The sequence below is a fragment of the Trachypithecus francoisi genome, unplaced genomic scaffold, assembly GCF_009764315.1.
Source record: "Trachypithecus francoisi isolate TF-2019V2 unplaced genomic scaffold, Tfra_2.0 Lachesis_group9, whole genome shotgun sequence".
In the NCBI taxonomy this organism is placed as follows: Eukaryota; Metazoa; Chordata; class Mammalia; order Primates; family Cercopithecidae; genus Trachypithecus; species Trachypithecus francoisi.
This window is the reverse complement of record NW_022681474.1, coordinates 11,333,166-11,357,388: the sequence shown is the minus strand read 5'-3', so window position 1 is coordinate 11,357,388 and position 24,223 is coordinate 11,333,166. Positions and strand designations below refer to the sequence as shown.

The 24,223-nt window shown below is 47.0% G+C and overlaps 2 protein-coding genes across 16 annotated transcripts in view; one reads left to right on the top strand and one right to left on the bottom strand.

The window, feature by feature from the left end:
* Positions 1–19,245, bottom strand: part of ANKRD16 (ankyrin repeat domain 16) — a 43,264-nt gene extending 24,019 nt beyond the window's left edge. For 2 of the 5 annotated variants that reach the window (XR_004436685.1, XM_033209360.1), the window contains exons 1-6: positions 18,235–19,245; positions 17,065–17,285; positions 14,948–14,990; positions 13,499–13,607; positions 12,222–12,383; positions 9,625–9,703 (exon numbers count right to left, since the gene is read on the bottom strand). Coding sequence is in view for 4 of the 5 variants with exons in the window: in XM_033209360.1 (XP_033065251.1) it covers positions 9,625–9,703; positions 12,222–12,383; positions 13,499–13,607; positions 14,948–14,990; positions 17,065–17,285; positions 18,235–18,548 (928 nt within the window). In the remaining variant the exon portion in view is untranslated. Of the gene's footprint in view, positions 1–7,441; positions 7,643–8,140; positions 8,497–9,624; positions 9,704–12,221; positions 12,384–13,498; positions 13,608–14,947; positions 14,991–17,064; positions 17,286–18,234 lie in introns of those variants that run through there. The other 3 variants (XM_033209358.1, XM_033209359.1, XM_033209361.1) reach the window with 3 other exon arrangements.
* Positions 19,246–19,381: 136 nt separating this feature from the next.
* The window catches only part of FBH1 (F-box DNA helicase 1), a 48,934-nt gene continuing 44,092 nt past the window's right edge, over positions 19,382–24,223 (top strand). For 2 of the 11 annotated variants that reach the window (XM_033209349.1, XM_033209346.1), the window contains exon 1: positions 19,441–19,567. In XM_033209349.1, the coding sequence (XP_033065240.1) occupies position 19,567 (1 nt within the window). In that variant the 5' untranslated portion in view covers positions 19,441–19,566. Of the gene's footprint in view, positions 19,568–19,704; positions 20,494–22,524; positions 23,726–24,223 lie in introns of those variants that run through there. The other 9 variants (XM_033209355.1, XM_033209350.1, XM_033209357.1 and 6 more) reach the window with 9 other exon arrangements.

The window sequence follows — 24,223 nt, the reverse complement described above, 5'->3', positions numbered from 1 at the left end:
CGTTTTCAGCATGGTGGAGGGAGGCAGGTTCTGCGAATGCCACAGGGTAGGTTAATTACACAGGCCAATCAAGTCCCTGTTGTTACCAGGATCGGCAGAGGCCAGCCCTCACTCCCATCTCATTTCATTCTCTATAAAAATCACGTCATGTGGCCGGGCGTGCTGGCTCACTCCTGTAATCCCAGCACTTTGGAAGGCCAAGGTGGGCGGATCACCTGAGGACGGGAGTTTGAGACCAGCCTGACCAACATGGAGAAACCCCGTCTCTACTAAAAATAGAAAAATTAGCTGGGCATGGTGGCATGTGCCTGTAATCCCAGCTATTCAGGAGGCTGAGGCAGGAGAATCGCTTGAACCCGGGAGGTGGAGGTTGCTGTGAGCCGAGATCACACCACTGCACTCCAGCCTGGGCAACACAGCTAGATTCTGCCTTAAAAAAAAAAAAAAAAATCACATCACTCTTTCCAACTGAAAGAGTATAATTTTAAAAAGTGTAAAAACTGCCAAATAGAAGTCCACATTATTATCCATTAAATGTGCTCCACAAATCCCCCACCCTCCAAGATACTGGCATTCAATGAGGTGCCCATGTGGGCTCTGCCTAGGACTTTTACTTCCTCCTTGCCCTGCTTCTTTCCTTCATGCCTCTGAGAAGGAAATCCTCCTTCTTCATCTGGAACTGAGCTTCCCAAGGGCTTCTAAGCCTACTTTCCACACCTTCCGAAGGGCCTTCCCACAGAGCCCTCACTTCCTCACTGCTGGCTTCCTCCCTCTCTGGGCTCATTTCCCAGTCCGTAAACATGCCACACGCTCATCCCCTCACTCATCCTCTCGGAGAAAACTACTGTCCCGTCAAACTGCTTTCTTCTTTCCTTTCCTTCATCACACAACGCAGCCAAGGGCGCAGAGTTGCTCAGGTCCCTGTGCAGCCCATGTCTCCCACCCACTCGCGCGGCCCAACCTCCGGTGATCAAATCCAACAGCCGTTTCCGTCCCCAACCTGCCATCCTTGCCTCCAGTTGAATTTGACAGAGCTCCACTGATTACTCTGTCTACATCTTAAAAAGAAAATGGAAACCAACGAAAGAGGCAACACACACGACTCAATACGGACAGCAATACGATGGAGCATAAGGCGGCCATGAAACACAACATTCACGAAGTTTTAAAGAGCATTAGGATTTGCTTGTAATGTAAAGTTAGAGAGCCAAGCATGGCGGCTCACACCTGTAAACCTAGCACTTTGGGAAGCTGAGGTGGGTGGATCACTCGAGGTCAGGAGTTCGAGACCAGCATGGCCAAAACGGTGAACCCCCGTCTCTACTAAAAATACAAAAATTAGCCAGGCGTGGTGGAGGGCGCCTGTAATCCCAGCTACACAGGAGGCTGAGGTATGAGAATTGCTTGAACCCAGGAGATGCAGGCTGCAGTGAGCTGAGATTGTGCCACTGCACCCCTGCCTGGGTGGCAGAGCAAGACTCTGTCTCCAAAATGAATAAATAAACAAAGTTAAGGGAAAAACTGCATATACAGCATCAGCTCAATTGTATGCATTTTATTTATTTTTTATTTATTTATTTTGAGACAGAATCTCTCTGTTGCCCAGGCTGGAGTGCAGTGGTGCAATTTCGGCTCACTGCAAGCTCTACCTCCTGGGTTCACGCCATTCTCCTGCCTCAGCCTCCTAAGTAGCTGGGACTACAGGTGCCCGCCACCACACCTGGGTAATTTTTTCTATTTTTAGTAGAGATGGGGTTTCACTGTGTTAGCCAAGATGGTCTTGATCTCCTGACCTCGTGACCTGCCCTCCTTGGCCTCCCAAAGCGCTAGGATTGCAGGCATAAGCCACTGCACCCGGCCCCGCATTTTATTTTTTATTTCTTGGAGTCTCACTCTCTTGCCCAGGTTGGAGTGCAGTAGTGTGATCTCGGCTCACCACAGCCTCTGCCTCCTGGGTTCAAGCGATTCTATGCTTCAGTCTCCCAAGTAGCTGGGACTACAGGTGTGCCCCACCACACCCGGCTAATTTTTTTTTTTTTTTTGGAGATGGAGTCTTGCTCTGTTGCCCAGGCTCGAGTGCAGTGGCACGATCTTAGCTCACTGCAACCTCCGCCTCCTGGGTACAAGCAATTCTCCTGCCTCAGCCTCCCAAGTAGCTGGAACTACAGACGCGTGCCACCACACCCAGCTAACTTTTTTGTATTTTTAGTAGAGACAGGGTTTCACTGTGTTAGCCAGGATGGTCTCAATCTCCAGACATCATGATCCACCTGCCTTGGCCTCCCAAAGTGCTGGGATTACAGGCGTGAGCCACCGCGCCCAGGATGCCTGGCCATTTTTTGTATGTTTAGTAGAGATGGGGTTTCACCGTGTTAGCCAGGCTAGTCTCGAACTCCTGACCTCAAGGCCTGCCTCGGCCTCCCAAAGTGCTGGGATTATAGGTATGGGCCACTGCGCTCAGCCCTATATGCATTTTGAAAGACTAATGGGAAATAAGAGTGGTTCCATCTGGCTGGTGGAACTATAGATTATTTTTGTTTTCTCCTTTACTATCTTCTGTACTTTACAATAGGCTTTACAGACAAGTCAGAGATTCAAAGGGACATTTTTCTGGTCTGCCACCTGCTGGTGAATTCTAGCAATGTCCCAGGTTAAATTAAATTCAGTGCTTGCTCCTCCCTCTTCTCACTGTCTGAGCACCCTCCCTATAGTTCCCTCAGGCTTTAGCCTGACTTGCCATCTCCTTTCCATTTTGTGATCCTTTCCATCTTGTCTTGTGTATTTTCTGGTATAAATTTTTGTGGTAATATATGTTAGGTCCTCGCTATTTTCAAGTCATTACAACTTTTACCTCTTTCCATCTCTTTTCAGCGACTTTTTTTTGAGATGGAGTCTCACTCTGTTGCCAGGCTGGAGTGCAGTGGCGATCTTGGCTCACTGCAACCTCCGACTCCCGGGTTCCAGCGATTCTCCTGCCTCAGCCTCCCAAGTAGTTGGGATTACAGGCGCGTGCCAACACGCCCAGCTAATTTTTGTATTTTTAGTAGAGATGGGATTTCACCATGTTGGCCAGGATGGTCTCGACCTCCTGACCTCGTGATCTGCCCGCCTCAGCCTCCCATAATACTGGGATTACAGGCGTGAGCCACCGTGCCCAGCCGAAACTTCTGCTTTGGTTGAGCTTAATAACACACACTCACCATGGGAGTGGGTGTACTTTTAGGACCAGCTGATAGCCCTGGCAGAAGTGGGTGTTAGTTGAGGCAATCACAAATCCTAGCAAAAGTGTAGTACGTGCTCTGGGAGGCATGTTAAGCCACAACTGGCAATCAATGCCCTTGGTCACATTAGTGAGAACGCCCTGGCAGCCACGTGGAGGGTGGATTTGAGGACGTGGAGAGGCGTGTTTAAGACATGGCTGCCACTCTCTAGGAGGAGAGTGAGAGCTTGGGCAGGAGCCACAGCAGGGATGGTGTGGAACAGGCCAATTAGAGAACGCCCTGGCAGCCATGTGAGGGTGGATTTGAGGACGTGGAGAGGCGTGTTTAAGACATGGCTGCCACTCTCTAGGAGGAGAGTGAGAGCTTGGCAGGAGCCACAGCAGGATGGTGTGGAACAGGCCAATTAGAGAACGCCTGGCAGCCATGTAAGGGTGGATTTGAGGATGTGGAGACGCGTGTTTAAGACATGGCTGCCACTCTCTAGGAGGAGAGTGAGAGCTTGGGCAGGAGCCACAGCAGGGATGCTGTGGAACAGGCCAATTAGAGAACGCCCTGGCAGCCATGTGAGGGTGGATTTGAGGATGTGGAGACGCGTGTTTAAGACATGGCTGCCACTCTCTATGAGGAGAGTGAGAGCTTGGGCAGGAGTCACAGCAGGGATGGTGTGGAATGGCAGATTAGAGAGCCGCCCAGCAGCAGGCCTTTGCAGGGACTCCCGAAGAGGGAGGAGTCACAACTGACCCCCAGCTTTCCAACACAGTGGGGTGAGCTGTGATGCCATCAACCAATGCAGGAATGCAGGCCTGTATGTCAGTGGGTTGTGGGGAAGGCTGGGTTTTGAATAAACTGAGTATGAGATGGCCTCAGAACATCCATGCAGAAATGTAAGCAGGTGGTAGAAAGTAAGGGCTAGAGAGATCAGAGTGTTACTGATATTAGGGTGTAGCTGAAACCCGAGTCCTGGACAACAATGCTTCAAGAGAAAACCCAGAATGAGGGAGATGCTGGAGAAAGAAGCTGGTACACATGTGCCTGGAGGGTCGGCCTGACAGAAGAGTGCAGAGGCAGAGACGGAAAAGGCAGAAAGAAAAACCCAGGAGTGCATATTGCATGTGGCAAGACTCCAGAAGTGAGTGATCAGTAAGTGAACTGAAAGGGTCAGTAACCTAAGGGCTAAAAGTACATCACTTGATATGGCAATTAGGACGTCACTGGTATCTGAAAGGAAGAGTCTGCACAGAGCTGCAACAATGACGCCAGACTGCAGGGGCGTGGGTGGTGCCTATGAACTGAGGGTATCAAGCAGAGACTCTTCCTGAAAGTGTGTATGGGAAAAGATGCTCCAGAGGGAATAATAATGAGAAGGGGCTGTAGGGTGCAAGAGTCAGAGGACAAAATGAGACAATCTAGGTAAGGGTTTAGCACTATCTTGCATATAGTAAGTGCTCAATGCACACAAAGGGCTTTTATCGCGCATTCATTAACTATATAATACTTCTAAATTTAAAAGACAAAAATCAGTCCAAGGAGCCTGCATACCAGTGGGGGAGAAAAACAATGAACAAAATAAAGAAATTATATGGTACATTTGCTAATAGCAAATGCTAAGAAGAAAAAAATAAACTGGGGAAAGAAGATATCAAATGTTGAAAAAAGGATACAATTTTAGATAGGGTGGCCTGGGCAGGCCTCACTCAGAAGGTGGCTTGTAGGTAAAGACCCAAAGGAGGTGAGGAAAGTAACTATAATCAGGGAGTAATAGAAAAATATTATCATCACTGTCCGAGCATTCTTCATATATTATTGTTATGGAAACATCTGGTTATTATTCTATTATTGCTACTCTCTTTGCTGCAATTAATTTTTTTTTTTTTTGAGATGCAGTCTCGCTCTGTCACCCAGGCTGGAGTGCAGTGGTGCAATCTCGGCTCACTGCAACCTCTGCCTCCCAGGTTCAAGCGATTCTTCTGCCTTAGGCTCCCAAGTAGCTGGGATTACAGGCACCTGCCACCATGCCACGGTAATTTTGTTTTGTTTTGAGATGGAGTCTCACTCTTGTCGCCCAGGCTGGAATGCAGTGGCACGATCTTGGCTCACTGCAACCTCCACCTCCTGGGTTAAAGTGATTCTCCTGCCTCAGCCTCCCAAGTAGCTGGGATTACAGGTGCATGCCACCACACCGGGCTAATTTTCATATTTTTAGAAGAGATGGGGTTTCACCATGTTGGCCAGGTAGGTCTTGAACTCCTGACCTCAGATGATCTGCCTGCCTCCGCCTCCCAAAGTGCTGGAATTACAGGCGTGAGCTACCATGCCCAGCCCACGATTAATGTTCTTATAATCACTGCCATCTCTGGGTGTTTAGTAGTTTCAGCAGTGGCATCTGATAACCATGGTTTCTATTACAAAGGTGCCTGGGATCTCGGAAAACCAGGGACAACAGTGTAATATGCTGTGTCGTCATCATCAGCTGTTTGTAAGGGCAGAAGCAAAGCCAAATGGAAACTGATCGTGCACGCAGCTGCTGCAAACGCAAAGCTGCTCACGTGTGTACTGAGGGGAAAGAGGGCAGTCCCAGACTGATCTTTTAGTCCCATCTGTACACGCGAAATATCCACACAACAGAACCATCTTCAGCCCCAGAGGGCACTGACGCAGGCATCTCGGGAACAACAGGAAAGTGGTAACTCATCTCAAATCAGTGCAGATGGAGAGTGTGTGTCATTTAGAGGTCACAAGACAGGAGTGTTTCTACCAGAACACTGATTTGGTGGTTAGAAACAGGAATCCGCTGATGCCATCTGGGAGTAATTAAGACGAACAGGAAATTCTTGCTCTGTGCCAAACTGAGCCCAACGCTGAGAATAAGGTGGGTGTGCAATAAGCACTTGCTGGATCACACTCAACAAGAGGGTTCAATGTTGCTTGCGACTGATGCATACAATGATTAAAAAGCCTGATCTAGAATAATAATTATTCTTTGCAATTCAGAGAAAAGGATCAAAAAAGGAAAAGAAAGAAAAGGAAGAAAGGTAGAAAAAGAATCTAAATGCCTGAGGACTCATCCTATCTTTACTCCATTTAAGAGGCTACAATATCTTTTAAAGCTAAATGTCAAGTGTTTCATTCCTTAACAGTCAGAGGCTTCTGTGAGTGGACAGCACAGGACAGAAAATGGGTTTTAAAGACAAAACTGCATTCTTCAACTCAGTTTAACAGAAGTTTTGTAAATATCTTAGTTACATTTTCTTCTTTTTTTTGAGACGGAGTCTCGCTCCGTTGCCCAGGCTGGAGTGCAGTGGCGCGATCTTGGCTCACTGCAACCTCTGTTGGCTGGGTTCAGGCGATTCTCGGGCCCCAGCCTCCCTGGTAGCTGGGCCTACAGGCATGCACCAGCACACCTGGCTAATTTTTGTATTTTTGGTAGAGATGAGGTTTTATCATGTTGGCCAGGCTGGTCTTGAACTCCTGGCCTCAAGTGATCTGTCTGCCTCAGCCTCCCAAAGTGCTGGGATTACAGGCACGGGCCACCATGCCTGGTCCTTAGTTACATTTTCTACATGTATTTACTACTTGAAGGGGGCCAATACTGAATTTATCTATTAAAACAAACAAAAACCCCCAACATTAAAACTTGATAGCTTAACTAGCAGTGCTTAGAATATATAAAAATTTTTATTAATTTCTTGTAAATGCCTGTGTAAACAGATTATAAGTATGTCCTTCTTGGCTACGAAACCAAAAGTGAACCATTGTAATGGCCAAGTAAAAGCTTATGATGGAAGAAATTAAACGGGTCAACTACATTTTATGGCTCAAGCTAGTAGCAATGTATGTGATATTTTTGTTATTATTATCATAGCCTTACCATGAAGCAGTTATTATATTTCATACATTTGTGAAAGTGTGTATACTATATTATATTCATTATATTCATGCATAGTACGTGCTTCTCTAAGGATCCCACAGTCTGATCTCACAAACATTATCTATTCTACTTTAAGAATACAAAGAGTGAAATATGGACTACGGGAAGATTATAACTGTGCTCAGGACTCCATAATGTGCCTGCCATGGAGCTGGGAATTCAGCACCCTGATCACTGGGAACTCCTCAGCAGGAGTGGAACATGCAGGAGGAGGGAAGGGAGGAAGCGGAGGAGATGGAAAACTGGCTTCCAACAGGATTCGCTGAATCTGTGACTGACTTAAGAAGCAGGGTATGAATTACCATGCGCTTTATTGCCTCCTCTTGGAAACATCCTTATGTCATTGCGCTGCGGCCAGAGCCCTGAAGGACATCTGCTCTCCTTGGGAGCTGCTGAGCCAGGGTGCCCGTGACGTCTTCAGAATCCTTCAGTCCCGACTGTAGGAGAAACTTGGCACAGGCCAAATGCTGACCTGCACAGGCCAGATGCAGGGCTGAGGGGTGACAAAAATCATGTGGACTTAAAAACACAACCCCTGGAGCAATACTGACCTCGTGAGTTGATAGTGCCCAATAAAAATATCGATTCTTTCAATATCTTCCATAATTCATTTTCACAACTTCACCTATACTAGATCAAAATATTTTTCTTTTTAACCTGATTGGGTTGAAAATAGTTTTAAAGATAACAAAACCAGTTAGAGAGGATTTAAGAAATTGATCTAGGCCGGGCGTGGTGGCTCACGCCTGTAATCCCAGTACTTTGGGAGGCTGAGGTGGGCAGATCCCGAGGTCAAGAGTGTGAAACCAGCCTGACCAACATGGTGAAAAGCCAGGCGTGGTGGTGCGTGCCTGTAATCCCAGCTACTCAGGAGGCTGAGGGAGGAAAATCACTTGAACCTGGGAGGTGGAGGTTGCAGTAAGCACTGCACTCCAGCCTGGGTGACAGAGCAAGAGTGTCTCAAAAAAGAAAGAAAAAGAAAAAGAAAAAGAAACTGATCTAAAACAAGAAGCAACAGAGCAAGTTAACAAGATATAGGAGACTCCTCTCCATACTCCAGAATGCTCTGGAAACACACTTTAAATGGTACAAAAAACTTTCTAAAAGGTTTATTGAATTTGCTTTGTAAATAAAACTATCACCACAAATAATCATGTAACCAAAAAAAACACTGTTGAACAAGCTTCCCACTCTGGGTGTAGAAATCAACACTGAGGTTCCTGGTGTGCTGAGTTCAGGGGCACTGGTGGTTCTGCTGCCTTCTCTCCAGCAGAGAAGCGGTGTCCCTTCCTGGGCAGAGCAGCTGCCCTTTCCAGCCCTAGAGTGACTAGGTAGGTACCTGCAAGTCTTTGAAGCATCAGAAAGATCTCACTAGGCTGGGCGCAGTGGCTCATGCCTATAATCCCTGCACTTTGGGAGGCTGAGGTGGACAGATCACTTGAGGTCAGGAGTTTGAGACCAGCCTGGCCAACATGGTGAAACCTTGTCTCTACTAAAAACACAAAAATTAGCTGGGCATGGTGGTGGGCACCCGTAGTCCCAGCTACTCGGGAGGCAGAAGAATGGCTTGAACTTGGGAGGCAGAGGTTGCAGTGAGCCAAGATCATGCCACTACCCTCCCGACTGGGTAACAGCGTGAGACTTTGTCTCAAAAAAAAAAAAAAAAGATTCCACTAAACCCTTGCAAGATGGTCTTTGGCTCACAGAACGTTAGAGGGTTTATTTTAAAGTCCAAGTCTAAAGAATTTGTTCTCAGAATATGTTTCTGAATATTCTAAATAAAAAAAAAAAATCATAGTTAATATAGTTCCTAAATATACTCCAAAATGGATGACCTGTGAAGAACTGATACAATACCTGGCTAGCAGGTGTCATCATGAATTAGAAAGTAACCACTTTTATGACGCATATATTATTATGGTTTAAAATAATAACAAAGGTTAACAACAGCAGTTCTAATGAGTGGCAGTCATCATCACTGTTATAATAACAACAATTATATTAAGGCTTTACAGAGAAAAAGATATTTTAAGGAAAAGTAGTTGAGCTATTAGAAGAATAACATTAAGGCTGGTTGCGGTGGCTCATGCCTGTAATCCCAGCACTTTGGGAGGCCAAGGCAGGTAGATTGTTTGAGGTCAGGAGTTCAAGACCAGCCTGGCCAACACAGGGAAACCCCGTCTGTACTAAAAATACAAAAATTGGCCAGGCATGGTGGTGCATGCCTGTAATTCCAGCTACTCGGGAGGCTGAGGCACGAGAATCACTTGAGCCAGGAGGTGGACGTTGCAGTGAGCTAAGATGGCATGCCACTGTACTCCAGCCTGGGCAACAGAGGGAAACTCTGTCTCAACACCACCACCACAAAAAAAAAAAAAAAAAGGAAGAATATTAAAATCAATGTTTTAAATATAAAAGTGTATTGGTTATACTCAGTTTACTAATTTCCAAGGCATATATAAAATTAAACGGTACCTGATCGATTTTTTTCATCTTTAGAATTGATGTCAGCTCCCAAGGATAAGAGAGTCTGAATTGTACTTGTATGTCCTTCCTGAATTGAAACAAATTTGTTATCACTATGAGGAGGATAAAAGAAAACCTTTTGCAAACCAAAAAGTATCTGAGACAGGTCTCAATCAATTTAGAAGTTTATTTTGCCAAGGTTAAGGACATACCAGAGAGACAGATCTGTGTCTTTCTCCAAAGATGATTTTGAGGGCTTCAATATTTAAAGGGGAAAAGAGGGCTGGAGTGAAAAGGAGGGGAGGGTACAGTCACATTACTGAATCCACGCTGCAGGATAAAAGGAGTAGGTGGGGGGAATAGGCAATGATACATTAAATATCTCTTTCTGCTCAGTAAATTGGCATTTTATATAAAATAAGGTGAATATAAAGTAGCTACCTGTGGAAATATTTAACCCTTTATCTGTAGCTATCTGCTTAGGAACAAAAGGAAAGGCAGCTTTCCGCATGACTCAGCTTTCAGCTTAATTTTTTTTTTCTTTTTCTTTTGGCAGAGTGACTTGGGGATCTTAAGTTTTTATTTTCCTTTCACACTTTAAACTCAGACTCCAACATACATTAGGTACCTTTTCTAAAACAGTCAACTGCTAAAAGTGAATTTTCATATCTTTTTTTTCCCTTATTCTTTTTTTTTTTTGTAGAGACAAGGTCTCACTATGTTGTCCAGACTGATCACAAACTCCTGGGCTCAAAGGATCCTCCCGCCTCAGCCTCCCAAAGTGTTGGGATTACAGGTGTGAGCCACTGTGCCTGGCCAAATTTTCATATCTAAAGTAAGATAGTGTATCATTCTCAATTCTAGTATAAATCATTAAATAAATATTTTGGTGACATTTAATTATTAGAATACAGATGATCAACTCTGTGGGCCAAATTACTGACCCAATGCAGTTAGTTTCCATCATTGTGAGCAGTACAAATCTTGTGATTTATACAGAACCCAAAACTCTAAAATTTCCCAAGCAAATACACTCTTCGTTAAAATCTTTAGGGGACAGATAAACTAGAAAAGATCATAACCTCTCATAAATGGGAATTCCTATTACAGCTAGTAGGAATTATTATTTTTTTAAAATAAAAATATTATTTATAAAATATATATATATATATTTGAGATGTAGTCTTGCTCTGTTGCCTGGCTGGGCAACATCGTGCAGTGGCATGATCTTGGCTCACTGCAACCTCTGCCTCCTGGGTTCAAGTGATCCTTCTGCCTCAGCCTCCTGAGTTGTTGGGACTACCGGCGTGCGTCACCACACCCAGCCTAAATTTTTTGGTATTTTTTAGCAGAGACAGGGTTTCACCATGTTGGCCAGGATGGTCTCGATCTTTTTTTTTTCTTGCTCTGTTGCCCAGGCTGGAGTGCAATGGCCGCGATCTTGGCTCACTGCAAGCTCCTTCTGCCAGGTTCATGCCATTCTCCTGCCTCAGCCTCCCTAGTAGCTGGGACTACAGGCACCTGTCACCATGTCCGGCTAATTTTTTGTATTTTTAGTAGAGACAGAGTTTCACCATGTTAGCCAGGATGGTCTCAATCTCCTGACCTCATGATCCACCTGCCTCGGCCTCCCAAAGTGCTGGGATTACAGGAGTGAGCCACCACACTCGGCCTATGAAATAATTTATACACTCTTTGTCTAGCCAGTTAGTCTGCTACTATGTGATGAGACTACAATTAAGGTTCCAGGTTCACTCTTCCTATGGGAGGACCCTGTGGCCACAGAGCACATCCATGTGTATCTACCCAGCTGCTCGAAAGCAGGATATCAGGCAGGAGAATGTAATTGATTAGAAAAACAAGTAGGCTGGGCGTGGTGGCTTACACCTGTAATCCCAACACTTTGGGAGGCCGAGGTGGGTGGATCATGAGGTCAAGGGTTCAAGACCAGCCTGGCCAACATGGTGAAACTCCGTCTCTACTAAGAATACAAAAATTAGCTGGGCATGGTGGCATGCACCTGTAATCCAGCCTGGGCAACAGAGCAAGACTCCATCTCAAAACAAAAACAAAAACAAACAAACAAAAAAACAAAAAATAAGTAAAGGCATAGCCAATAGATAATGTTAAGGATAATACGCAAAATGCTCCTAGCATTTAAAACAACTACTTTTCCAGTGAAAATGTTTGTTTATCTTCAATATTTCACACCCCAGAGAGCCTAGTAAATGCAATTCTCTTGCCCTGGCTGAAGAGTTCTTAACTTCTGAAATCCAGTATAAGAACAGAGAGCCAAGAATTTCATACAATGGGTATTTATGGCTTCAAATAACATTATTCCCGAAAACAAAAACCTGTGTGTGAGGGGGGAGGCACTTTATGGAGTAAAAGTTTTTTTTAAAGTAAGTTTTTGCCTAGAAACAAATTCAAGTCAGGTTTCTATTTAAAGAGATAAAGTGCTTCAGAATCCTGACCATTTCAGAAGAATATCATGGGCAATTTCGTCCATAGAGATGGGGCCAAAGAAACCAGGCTACGGAGCTACCCATCAGTGGAGTAAGGCAAGCCTCGGGGAAGCTGGGACAATGTTATAAGAGGTAACAAACCTTAGCTGCATAATGAAGTGCTGTGAGGTGGGTTGACGTGGCTCTAACATCTACATCGATGCCAAGTTCAGAGACCAAGAATCGGATAGCTTTGTTCTGCCCTGTGACAGCTGCCCTGTGCAGAGCCTGGGCACCCAGGCTGTCTTCTGCTGAAAGGCAAGCCTAGTGGGCAGAGGAGAGAAAGGAGCAAAGGTCAAAGATAAGAAACAGGGCAACTTAGATCTGGGCACCTGCTGGCGCTTCAGCAAAACTGAGCTGTTTGCACATAGCTCTCTGGGTGGAGGATATGCGGCTTTGTCTCACTCTCAAAGGACTCTTTTTTTTGAGACAAAGTCTCGGCCGGGCGCGGTGGCTCAAGCCTGTAATCCCAGCACTTTGGGAGGCCGAGATGGGCGGATCACGAGGTCAGGAGATCAAGACCATCCTGGTCTACACGGTGAAACCCCGTCTCTACTAAAAAATACAAAAAACTAGCCGGGCGAGGTGGCGGGCGCCTGTAGTCCCAGCTACTCGGGAGGCTGAGGCAGGAGAATGGCGTAAACCGGGAGGCGGAGCTTGTAGTGAGCTGAGATCCGGCGACTGCACTCCAGCCCGGGCGACAGAGCGAGACTCCGTCTCAAAAAAAAAAAAAAAAAAAAAAAAGAGACAAAGTCTCACTCTGTTGCTCAGGCTGGAGTGCAGTGGTGCGATCTTGGCTCACTGCAACCTCCATCTCCTTCATTCAAGCAAGTCTCCTGCCTCCGCCTCAGGTGTGTGCCACTACACCTGGCTAATGTTTATATTTTCAGTAGAGATGGGTTTTAACATGCTGGCCAGACTAGTTTCAAATTCCTGACCTTAGGTTACCCACCTGCTTTGGCCTCCCGAAGTGCTAGGATTACAGGCATGAGCCATCGTGCCCTGCTCTCAAAAAAGGGCTCTCTAATCAAAAAGATGGTTATGATTCGATATTCCAGGCTATGGTGCCAAAAGCACTCTCAGCAGAGACAATTTGTTGTTATTATTGCTATAAAACAGCTACCATTTACTGAATATTTTGCCAACTGCTTTATGTACATTGTATTATTTAATCCTCATAAAACTTTCTGAAGAAACTAAATTTCTCTCCATTTTACAGATGGGAACACTGGTGCTTAAAGAGGTCACCAAGTCGCAGAGAGAATTTGGAGGGGCTGGGGAATGGAACTTGGGATCTGAGCAACGATGTGCTCTGTTTATCCTGTGACCTAAAATTTGTAAGAAGAACCAAAAGAATAAAAACACAACCATTTTCATACCCCGTGTTCATCAAGGAGCAGCCTAGCGACATCGACGTGACCACACTGGATTGCATCCATCAAGGGTGTGACGCCACAGTTGTCTCTGTAGTCTGTTTCATATTGGCACCTAGAGCCAAAACCCCAAGTAAGAGCTGAGAAAATTCACCACCTCAAACCCAAGGGACAGTTGACACCTGATCAGCTGCAGGTGGACTGCATGTGTGGAAATGGCCTGTGAGCGTGGAGCTCTCTCTATTCTCCCCCATCTCAGTGTCCGAACTGAGCACTAAGCCTTCAGGAGCATGATGGTCTTCCCCAGCAGACCCGCTGTTCCTCTAACCTTCTCCATCCCATTTGACAGCACTTGGTCTCTTCAGCTTCCTGCACCAGAGGCCCTGAGGTCACCCCTTGCCACTGCCTTTCCCTCATCCTTCCTAATCAATTGATTACCCCCATCCCTCAATTCCACAGCCAAAATATTTAAGACATCTGTGTCCAAGCTGGGCATGGTGGCTCACAACTGTAATCCCAGCACTTTGGGAGACTGAGGTGGGTGGATCACCTGAGGTCAGGAGTTCAAGACCAGCCTGGCCAACATGGTGAAACCCTGTCTCTACCAAAAATATAAAAAATTAGCTGAGTGTGGTGGCGTGCACTTGCAATCCCAGCTACTTAAGAGGTTGAGGCAGGAGAATCGCTTGAGCCTGGGAGGTGGAGGTTGCAGTGAGCTGAGATTGCACCGCTGCAGTCCAGCCTGGGCAACAAGAGGGAAACTCCATCTCAAAAACTTAAAAAAAAAAAAAAAAGGGAAAATCCTCAACGTGGCTGAGAGCATTCACCCTCCCCTTCAATGTTCAGGCTTCAGCATATTCTAGGCGTCTTTCGGTTTCTTTAATCAACCACACTTTTTCCTGGTTGGGAGTACCGTGGGTGCTGTTATTGCTGTCTGGAATGCTCCCTTGCCTCCCGCTTTCAGCTAATTTCTTTTTCTCCTTCAGGTCACAGCTTAAACACTGGCACTGAGATTCTTTACTCTTAAGCCAAATTGGGTCTTCCCATTATTTGTTCTGTAGGGATCCTGCAAGTCCTTGTAATGCACACCGGACTTTTGGGACTCCTTCATGGTCTGTCTTTCCTGCTAGTCTGTGAGTTCCAGGAGGGTAGAAACTACATGTTTCTTGTTTCTTTTGTGGCCCCTGCACCTGGTACAGGGCTTACTTTATATTAAGCGCTAAATGTATAAATGCTTGTTGAAAAAAATAGAAAAATGGATGATTTTGCCACTGAAAACATTTTCCCCAGATCTTTGTTATTTTTTATATTCTTTATCTGCTTATGTCTTTTGTTTATTTTTCTTTTGAAAGCCTAATTTCTTTCTTAAAAATGTGTCTGAGGTCTTTATGTAGCACTGATAACTCTTTGTCATAGTTAGCAAATATTTTCCCCGACTTGTTGTATTGTTCTTACCTCTTAAGAAGCACCTTGACTGCCTCTAAATGGCCGTGCATTGCTGGGAGGAGAAAGCTGACAATTAGAGCTTTTTAGTGCACACATAAAATATTTCCTGCCTCCTCACTTTGCTCTCTGCCCCATTCTATTAGTGATAGCTTACAAGAAGGAGTCATTAAATAGGGTACTCTGTTACCACCCTACACAAATAAATATTTAACTGGATAAAGTGGTAAACAATAATGTTTTCACTTTATATGTACGCAGCCAACGCTTGATTATCTTATCTTCACGTGCACTTGCACGGGAAACTTTCAATCCTAAACTTCCGCTTCTGTGCTGCAGATTTCCAAGGCTAGTCCATTTTTGCCCAGGAAATGCTAAATATTGTAATAGTAATCCATGACAAAATAGCCTGGATTTAATTCCCCTACCAAAAGTAACTATACTCAAAGGTTATAACTATTTGTCTTCTACTATTTGGGGTGAATGATGGAGTGCTGATTGTTTCTCCAGGGGAGAAACTGGTCAAATAATTCATGAGTCAAAAAAAGTTTTCTACTTACTTGCAAAGCTTTAGAAAGGATTCCTTGGTCCCTAATTGCCAACTGTGGCTCATGCCTGTAATCCCAGCACTTTGGGAGGCCGAGGTGTGTGGATCACCTGAGGTCAGGAGTTCGAGACCAGCCTGGCCAACATGGTTAAACCCTGTCTCTACTAAAAATATGAAAATTACCTGGGCATGGTGGCACGCGCCAGTAATCCCAGCTACTCGGGAGACTGAGGCACGTGAATCACTTGAACCTATGAGGCAGAGGTTGCTGTGAGCCGAGATAACACCACTGTATTCCAGCCTGGGCGACAGAGCATGACTGTCCAAAAAAAAAAAAACCAAAAACCAAAAAACAAAAAGCAACACTATAAAATGTCACAAGTGATAATTTTTAGAGAAACTAAAAGCCCTGTATCCTAATCAGTGTACTATCTAGAAAGCTACAAGTTATTTTCTGAATTTTTTGATCTAGACTCTTGAGCTCCTTACTATCTAATTTCTGAAATTACAGTAGTTTTACTTTTTACTAACTGTTTTTCTTTTTACTTTCTTCAAACAAATGAGCAAATAGAAACTTTTTACTAATTTAAAATAATCTACAAACAGCTAATTCAGAGTTAAGAATCACTACTCCAAATAATAAAAACTGTAACCCAAATTTACATTAGATGTTATTGGGCCAAGGCATTTAATTATGAGTACTATATTTATTTAAATGTATAGCACTATGGTAGGTGTTACTAAGGCTATGAGGACATATATTTCCCTCCTGCCTTTAGGAGTAACGATGTAAACATGATAAAGAAAATAGCACTAACCAGTTACTTCGTGCTATATGCCAAGCATCTTCTAAAGGATTTATATACATCATGCTCTTTAAACTCTACCACAACCCTGAGACGTACCATCACTGACATTTGGTGGATGAGGAAACTTGCTCAAGAGAAAGACTAATTTCCTTGCCCAAGGTCAAAGACTATGTACTACAGAACCAGCTCATGGGCAAATAATCTAGGGAGGATAACACAGATACACACGAAAAATAAACTAATACAACAGCATGCTAGCCAAGTTACATTAGTTTTAGAAATTGATTATATGCCAAAAGGCCCCAAATACTCTTTTTTTTGAGATGCAGGTTTGCTCTTATTGCCCAGGCTGTAGCGTAATGTAGTGCAATCTTGGCTCAGTACAACCTCTGCCTCCTGGGTTCAAGTTATTCTCCGGCCTCAGACTCTGGAGCTCCCCAGTAGCTGGGATTACAGGGAGCCGAGACCATGCCCGGCTAATTTTTTGTATTTTTAGTAGAGATGGGGTTTCACCATGTTGGCCAGACTGGTCTTGAACTCCTGACCTCAGGTGATCCACCTGCCTCCAGCATCCCAAAGTGCTGGGATTACAGGCGTGAGCCACTGCACCTGCGCCCCCCCCACCCCCTCCTCCACCCAGATGTTCTTCTCTGCCTTCTGTTTTCCAAAATCCTCCTTTCCCCAGAAGGTAACCTGAACAACATGAGGTTGGGCAGTGCTGGGTGAAGCAGCCACATATGTGTACTGCATGCCTGCAGAGCTGTAGGCTGTACCTGCAGTGTGCAGAGGAGTCCTTCTAATTTTGCTCTCTGTCTTCCAGGCATCTGGGCAAATAGTGAGCAGGTACTGGAGGATCAGAGGGTCACCTTCTCGACTGGCAATGTGGAAACTGTTCCAGCCATCTTTGTTCTTCAGCAGTGGATTGGCGCCATGTTCCACCAGCTCCTGGATCACCCCCAGGTTCTTCCTTGTGCAGGCCATCATCAGAGGAGTCCTAAGGCCAACCAGGAGAAGCTGTCAGATGGAAGCAGCTGAGACACTAGAAGCCAGGGGCCAGGTCTTCAAAACACACACATCCTTGGCACAGATGGGAAACCTAGAGGGTTGGGGGTCTGGCAGGCAGGAAAACAGCTTTGACCGGCGCGACCTCTGTGCCTTCTGTGAGGACCCTGGGAGAAATAATAAGGGGAAAATGATTGCAACGAATGTGTACCTAGAGGAGAGGGTGCCTGGGAGACTAAGCTGCTTATGAGCTAGTTCACAGGAGAGCAGTGAATTGGGGCAGAGCTAAGAAAACCCACAGAAAACCCTCAAAACAACCAGGTCTATTCCCCCGCCCCACTGGGGAAGATGTACTTCCCCATGTTCCTAAAGAGGTTCACACCCTCTAACGAACCTGACCTAGTGAGTACTAAAATCAGCGTCAATCTAACAAACGAAATGCAATTGGCTTGTGTGATGGTGTGGTTTGACTGTGGTGGTTATCCAAGGCTGCACGTATGTGATACAGCTGCACAGTGCCCTACACACACAAGTGCGTGAATAACTCAGGAATTCTGGATAGTGACTGGAGCAATGTCAACTGAAACCATGCATTGATGCAGAAGTAACTGAGCTAAATGTCCCCAGAACATCGCATCCAGAAGCTATCTGTATAGTGCACACACTTCATTGTTTGGTAACATTCTGTTTGGTTATATTCTACACTATTCTGTGCTCTAGAAAGGGAGGTGACGGGCCGGGTCAGTTAACCAACAAGGGCAAGAATGAGAGACTCTGCAGGTCAACTGCGTTTTAAGGGAAAGTTGGGCAGGAGGTCCCTGCCGCTGAGCAGGCCTGGGGTGGGAACTAGGAGCTGAAAACAGCTATGGTGTCCGAGGGGACGGAGAAGCATAAGGAACCTGCTACGACTCTGTGGGTAGAGAGGAAGCTGGGTGTCCTACCAGTCGGCCTTCTTCAGGCAGTCGACCGCTGCCCCCCGGCCCAGCAGGTAGCGCACGCAGTCTCGGTGGCCCATGGAGGCCGCCTCGTGCAGAGGCCGCTTGTAGTCTCGATTGGTGGCCTCGATGTCCATGCCCCAGGCCTCGGCCAGATAGGCTAGCACGTCCCGATGCCCGTGGCGCGCGGCGCAGTGCAGGAGGGTATCCCCGGCCAGCCCCGGGCAGCCCCCGGCCGCCTGCAGCTCCTCCTGCAGGGCGCGCAGCCGGCCCTCCTGCACCAGCCTGCAGAAGCGCCGCGGGTCCCCGGGCTGGGCCATCGCCGCGGGTCGGGCTAGGCTGTGCAGGACGACGGCGGGCGGGACACCGGCGGCCGGGCAGGGAGAAGCCGAGGGCGAGTGGGACTTTACGCCTCTTCGCGCAACCTGCCCCGCGCGCCCCGCCCCGCGTGCCCCGGACCCGGCAGAACCGCCTCTCACGCCCCCGGCCTTGTCCCCGGCAGACCTGCCTCCTCACGCCCCCGGCCTAGTCCGCAGGCCGGCTGCCCCCTCACAACCCCGGCCTGCCCCGCATGGGAGAAGCCGCGGTCCCGGGCACGGGGTGGTTTTTCCTCAGGGACGGGGCGGTCCGGGGTGAGCGCGGAGGGGCCTGGGGATCCGAGAGCGCTCGCGTCCGCCGTCCTGGAGCTGCGGCGGCCGATTCAGGACTGAACACGTGAGGGAGTGGGACGCGCCGTTACACCGCAAAGACCCGACGGAGCACAGGGTCCGGCAGGGCGCGCACAGCCTCGCCCCGCGCCGGGCAGGGGGGCTCCTGAGGCAGCCGGGCCAAGCGTGACCTGCCCCACGCGCGTCCCCAGGGCCGCCCCAGCCTCCAGCCGCTGGGGACCACCGTTCCTGCGCTCCGCCCCCGTCCCCGCCCCTCGACAGCCGCCTCTCCGCGGGGACCCGGGGAGCTGTTCGAAGGAACTCTGGGAAAGTTTCCCCGCTCCGCCCCGGCCCGAGCGGAAGCGCAGGTGGGGCGTGGCCCGTAGCAGTGGCCGCGCCCCCATCGATTGCGCATTTCGATTGGCCTTAGGGGCCGTCCGTCAGCACGCCCCCTCCGGTCTCGTATTCCGATTGGTCACAATGGCCGTCTGTCTAGCTCCGGCGGCGGGCGCTTCCCGGGGCTGCGGCGGGGCGGAGCTCGCGGAGGAAGTCGGCGGGCGTCTCGGGTTCCAGGTCCCGGCCAGAGGAGGAGCTAGCTGCTGGGGGACGCTGGGCTGGGCGGCCGGCGGCGCGAGCCCGGCGGCGGCGGCGGCGGCGGCGGCGGCGGCGGCGCCCGGTTCCGGAGCGCCACAGTGCGTGAGGCAGCAGACGTGGCAGGGAGTGTGGGAGGGACTCCGCCGTGTGGAAAACTTAACCTTCGGTGTCCTGCACGGGGGGTCCTGGCCCGGGGTGGGGCAGCGGGGGTCCGGGGGGCGCGAGGCTGGGCTCGGGCAAGCGCGGGCATGGGGACTCTGCCACCCGGGCCGTGGGCAGGTGGAGGGCATGGCAGGGGTGCGTGGGGGAGGCCAGGGCGCTCACTGAGCTCGTTCGGGAGCGGCCCCCGCGCTGCCCCCCAAGGCCGGGGAGGCTCAGCGTGTGGGTCCTCGGGGCTGTAGGGGCACGCGCGAGGACGTGGCCTCGGCTGCTGGCAGGCCAGCTTTCCCGTCTACTGTGACGTTTTGACCTTGGACAAGTCATTTTTCGCTGCCCTCTGCCTCTGTGTCATCGGTAGCCTCTCTGTCCCTCACCTGAGCATGGGAAGCCTAAGGCGATATGGGAGGTCTGGCACTGGTGGAGGGCAGGGCGAGAGCTGGGTAGGCTGTGGGTGATGGAAGAGATCAGTAGGTGTTGGGTTCCTTACCCGATCTGATTATGTGGCAGTCACTTAACCTCTCTGTGTTTTCAATTCCTTTAGGGAGTAGAATGGGAGTCGCTCCTATTTGCCAGGTCTAAAAACGAGTACCATTTACATTTTGTATTGCACTTTATGGTCCAAAGACAACCTGTAAGGCATCACTGGGGTTTTACAGGTGGGGAAGTGGAGGCCTAACGAAGTCAGTGACTTTCTTACAGAATTATAGGTAATAAAGTCTTCTGGAAGGCAGGATGGTAGCATGTGGTGAGTGTCCGCCAGCGACTGCCCCTGTGGTAAAATGAGCGGAGATAAAGGAAAAGACTTCTGGAATGGGCCCATGAAGATAAGTCCGTTTTACTCCTGAGCTAATTGAGTTTGGTTAAGGTAACAGTGATGTGGATAAGCCGCTGGAAACAGAACTAGTCCAAGTGTCAGCTTTGCTGAGGTTATTGTTCTATCGTGCCTTGTCACTCAAAAAAAAAAAAAAAAAAGCATAAAAGTTGTTTGAAATGCACAAAAGTGTGGCATGCCAAGCAATGTTCTGACTGCTGCTGTTGAAGTTAGTGCAAATTGGAAGTTGAGGCATCTGGGAGTTTCATACTTTTTTGCTTTTATCCCCACTACCCTCCCAGTTTCAGATGACTCTTATCTTCTCTTGCATTATGTCTCTAGTTTCCCTGTTTTTTAAACATAATTGGGACACATGGGTTCACAATAGGTTGGAATATATATATATTTTTAAGACAGAGTCTTGCTCTGTTGCTCATGCTGGAGTCAGTGGCACAATCTCAGCTTACTGCAACCTCCGCCTCCTGGGTTCAAGTGATTCTCCTGCCTTAACCTCCCGAGTAGCTGGGATTATAGGCGTGTGCCACCATGCTCGGCTGATTTTTTTGTATTTTTAGTAGAGACGGGGTTTCACCGTGTTGGCCAGGCTGGTCTTTAAACTCCTGGCCTCAAGTGATTCACCCAGCTCAGTCTCCCAAATGCTGGGATTACAGACGTGAGCCACCATGCCTGGCTAGGTTGGAATTTGAACCCAGGATAATTGGTTACTTCATTGGTGTTGCACATTCATTTTGCCTCTTCTGTCTTCTCTATGCACTTATTTTGGTCTGTATCCCCCTTTGGATAACTAAATGATAATGTATATGAATCTGTCCCGCAACTCCCGTGATTTTCTGGGGCAAAAGCTTGGTCTAGAGGGGTGGGATCTGAACAGTAAGCTAATGGATGGAGCTGTTTCCAGGGTCTTGCTGTTTTCCGGTTGGGCTGCTCATTTCTTTTGTGCAGGCTTTTGGAGGTTGTGGTCTGGCCTTTACTGTCACAACACACATAATCGTCATTGGCACTGACTTGCTCCCTGGCTGTCTTTCCTTTTCCGCCTGTTGTTTTTCATGAGTGTGCTATTCAGCATGCCCATTGGTACACTGATCATTTGACAGGTTTCCTGATTTGTGAGTGTGTGTGGACACCACTATTGGTATTAGATTTAGAATTCCAATTTTGGGTTTGTTGCCATCATCTTTTCTCTGCTTGTCTCATTCCTCTATCCCTCGTAGGCTGATTTTATTTGGAAACTGAATTTGGATTCCGTCTTTGCCTTTCTGGCTGTGAAATTACCTACTTTTAGAAAGCATCTCAAATCTTATATCTGTAACTGTCATTCACATGCCTTTTGAAGACCAGTCTAAGATTTCAGGGGACCTCCTGGAGCATAAACATGGTATTCCACAGATAACTTAAAACAAAAAATTATTTTTAAAACTGGGACTTTCGACCTCCCTCTCACTCCGGGGGGAAAAAGTGATTAAAACACAAACACTGTTTATCTTTTATTTCTTAACATGGTTAATGACATTAATATGTCTTTTAACGTTCTACTAGAAACGCCAGTTATCCTTGTTGCTTTTTATCTTTTATCTTTCTCTTTCAGTCTTGTCAAACAAAGCTATGTTCTTACTCACCTGTCCTCTGCCCAGGGTCTGCTGCTCTCAGGCCTTTGCCAGCTCTCACATAGGTTGGTATGGTGGCTTTCTGACTTGTTTTCCTGACAAGCTCCATGTCTCTCCACCTTCTATCCTCTTCCCCGAGTCACTGCCCTAAAGTGTAAATGTGATTGTGTAATGACCCTGCTTTAAAAATTGGATGAGGCCGGGTGTGGTGGCTGACGCCTGTAATCCTACCACTTTGGGAGGCCAAGGCGGGTGGATTGCCTGAGCTCAGGAGTTTTAGACCAGCCTGGGCAACACGGTGAAACCATATCTCTACTAAAATACAAAAAATTAGCCGGGTGTGGTGGCGTGCACCTGTAGTTGCAGCTACTTGGGAGGCTGAGGCAGGAGAATCACTTGAACCTGGGAGGCAGAGGTTGCAGTGAGTCGAGATTGTGCCACTGCACCCCAGCCTGGACCACAGACAGAGACTCCTTCTCAAAAAAAAAAAAAAAAAAAAAAAAGGGATGATATCTTGAAGCCCCTACCTGATAAAGTCCAATTTCTTTTTTTGAAGCCCAGTTTCTTTATCCTTGTGTGTAAGGACTTTTGTAGTCTGTGGCTCCACATTCCTTTTCCAGCCTTGTCTCCTGTCGTTCCTCATCAGGGAACGTCTTGTTTTGATGAAGCCCAGCCTTCCTGCCACATGCCTCTGTATTTTTGCACACATTGTTTTCTTCCGCCTTACTGAATCCCACAATTCTTTCAAGGCTCAATTCTTCATAAAGCCTTTTTCAACTTGCCTGACTCTGTTTACGTTTCTTTACTATCACAACACTTCATTCATGCATTTATGTAGTTGTTATATTGCTTGATGTTTAGTAACTTGTGTTTGTGTTGGTAGCTGCCTTATGGGTAGGCTTATTCACTTCCGTGTCACTAATGTCTAAAATAGCATTTAACCCCAAGGATACCACAAGACAAAGCCCTCACGGAGGTTATAATGAATCTGAGACATAGCAGATACGTAAAAGTAGTTGTGGAATGAACTGACTGTAGAAAAAACCCTTCAAATATAGAAAATTATGTTCTAGACCATAAATAGTGATCTTTCTCTTGTTTTTCAAACATTCCTTCCTTTCCTTAGGAAAAGCATAGACTGGAAAGCCCAGCCCATCCTTGTTGGCTGTCATACACGAGTGCTGTCTCCAAGGGAGTCATAGGTGTCTCAGATGTGAGAGGATCCTGGGGAGACTGAGCTTCCTACCTGGGAACTTGTGGATTTCTGGAGAAGCAGGCTGTGGTAGCCTGGCTGTGCGTCAGTGAATACCCGGGAAAGGAGCTGGAGCTCTGTTTTGCTTGCTTTCTGCATTTGTTTCTTTTAGAGCTAATGGGGACACAATATTTTGAAGTTTTTCCATTTCAGGTCTGTGGCATTTAGTGGTATTTTCCTTATAGTTATGTTTTCCAAATACTTTTCAATTTCTTTGGTTCTGACATTTCACAATGATTTTAAAAAAATGTAATATGGAAATTAAACTTGAGATTTTCAGAAGCTGCTTTCAAGGTTTCTAGATGTAGAGAGAAGAATATCACAGTAGGAAGTGCACTGGACTGGGGGAGTCAGGAGACCTGGGTTCTTGTGTTGGCGCCGTCACTCATGAGCTACGAGGTGAATTCAGGCGAGTCCTCCCGGATCCCCAGTTTAATCATGGCACAATTATAGGATTGCTTTGAGGCTCAAATGAGAATATAAGAAAGAACTGCAAAAGCTGTAAAGCACTTAGGAGCTATCAGATAGTGGAGAGCTTCAAAACCAAGGAGACAGCCTACACTGTAGAAGAAGTGCTGCAGCTGTGCATGTATTCGTTTAATCAGCAATTATTTATGAAGCAATATGTGTTGCATGCTGGGTGTAAGTACCTCTCTACTCCTTCCCACTAGAACAGAAAGCTTTTGGTCTGGGATGAAAGACGTATTACATACAGACTTATACAAATAATTGTTATTAATATAATATGTAATACAATGCAATTATATTAAAACAATAATTTGTATAAGACATGTTAAATGCACACTTAGCCAAAGAATTGTTACAAGTATGTCGGATGTGTGGGGTGGTTTTATTCCTGCGAAGTGCTTCCTGCCTTGAGTGAATACTTTTATGGTGCTGGAGTTGA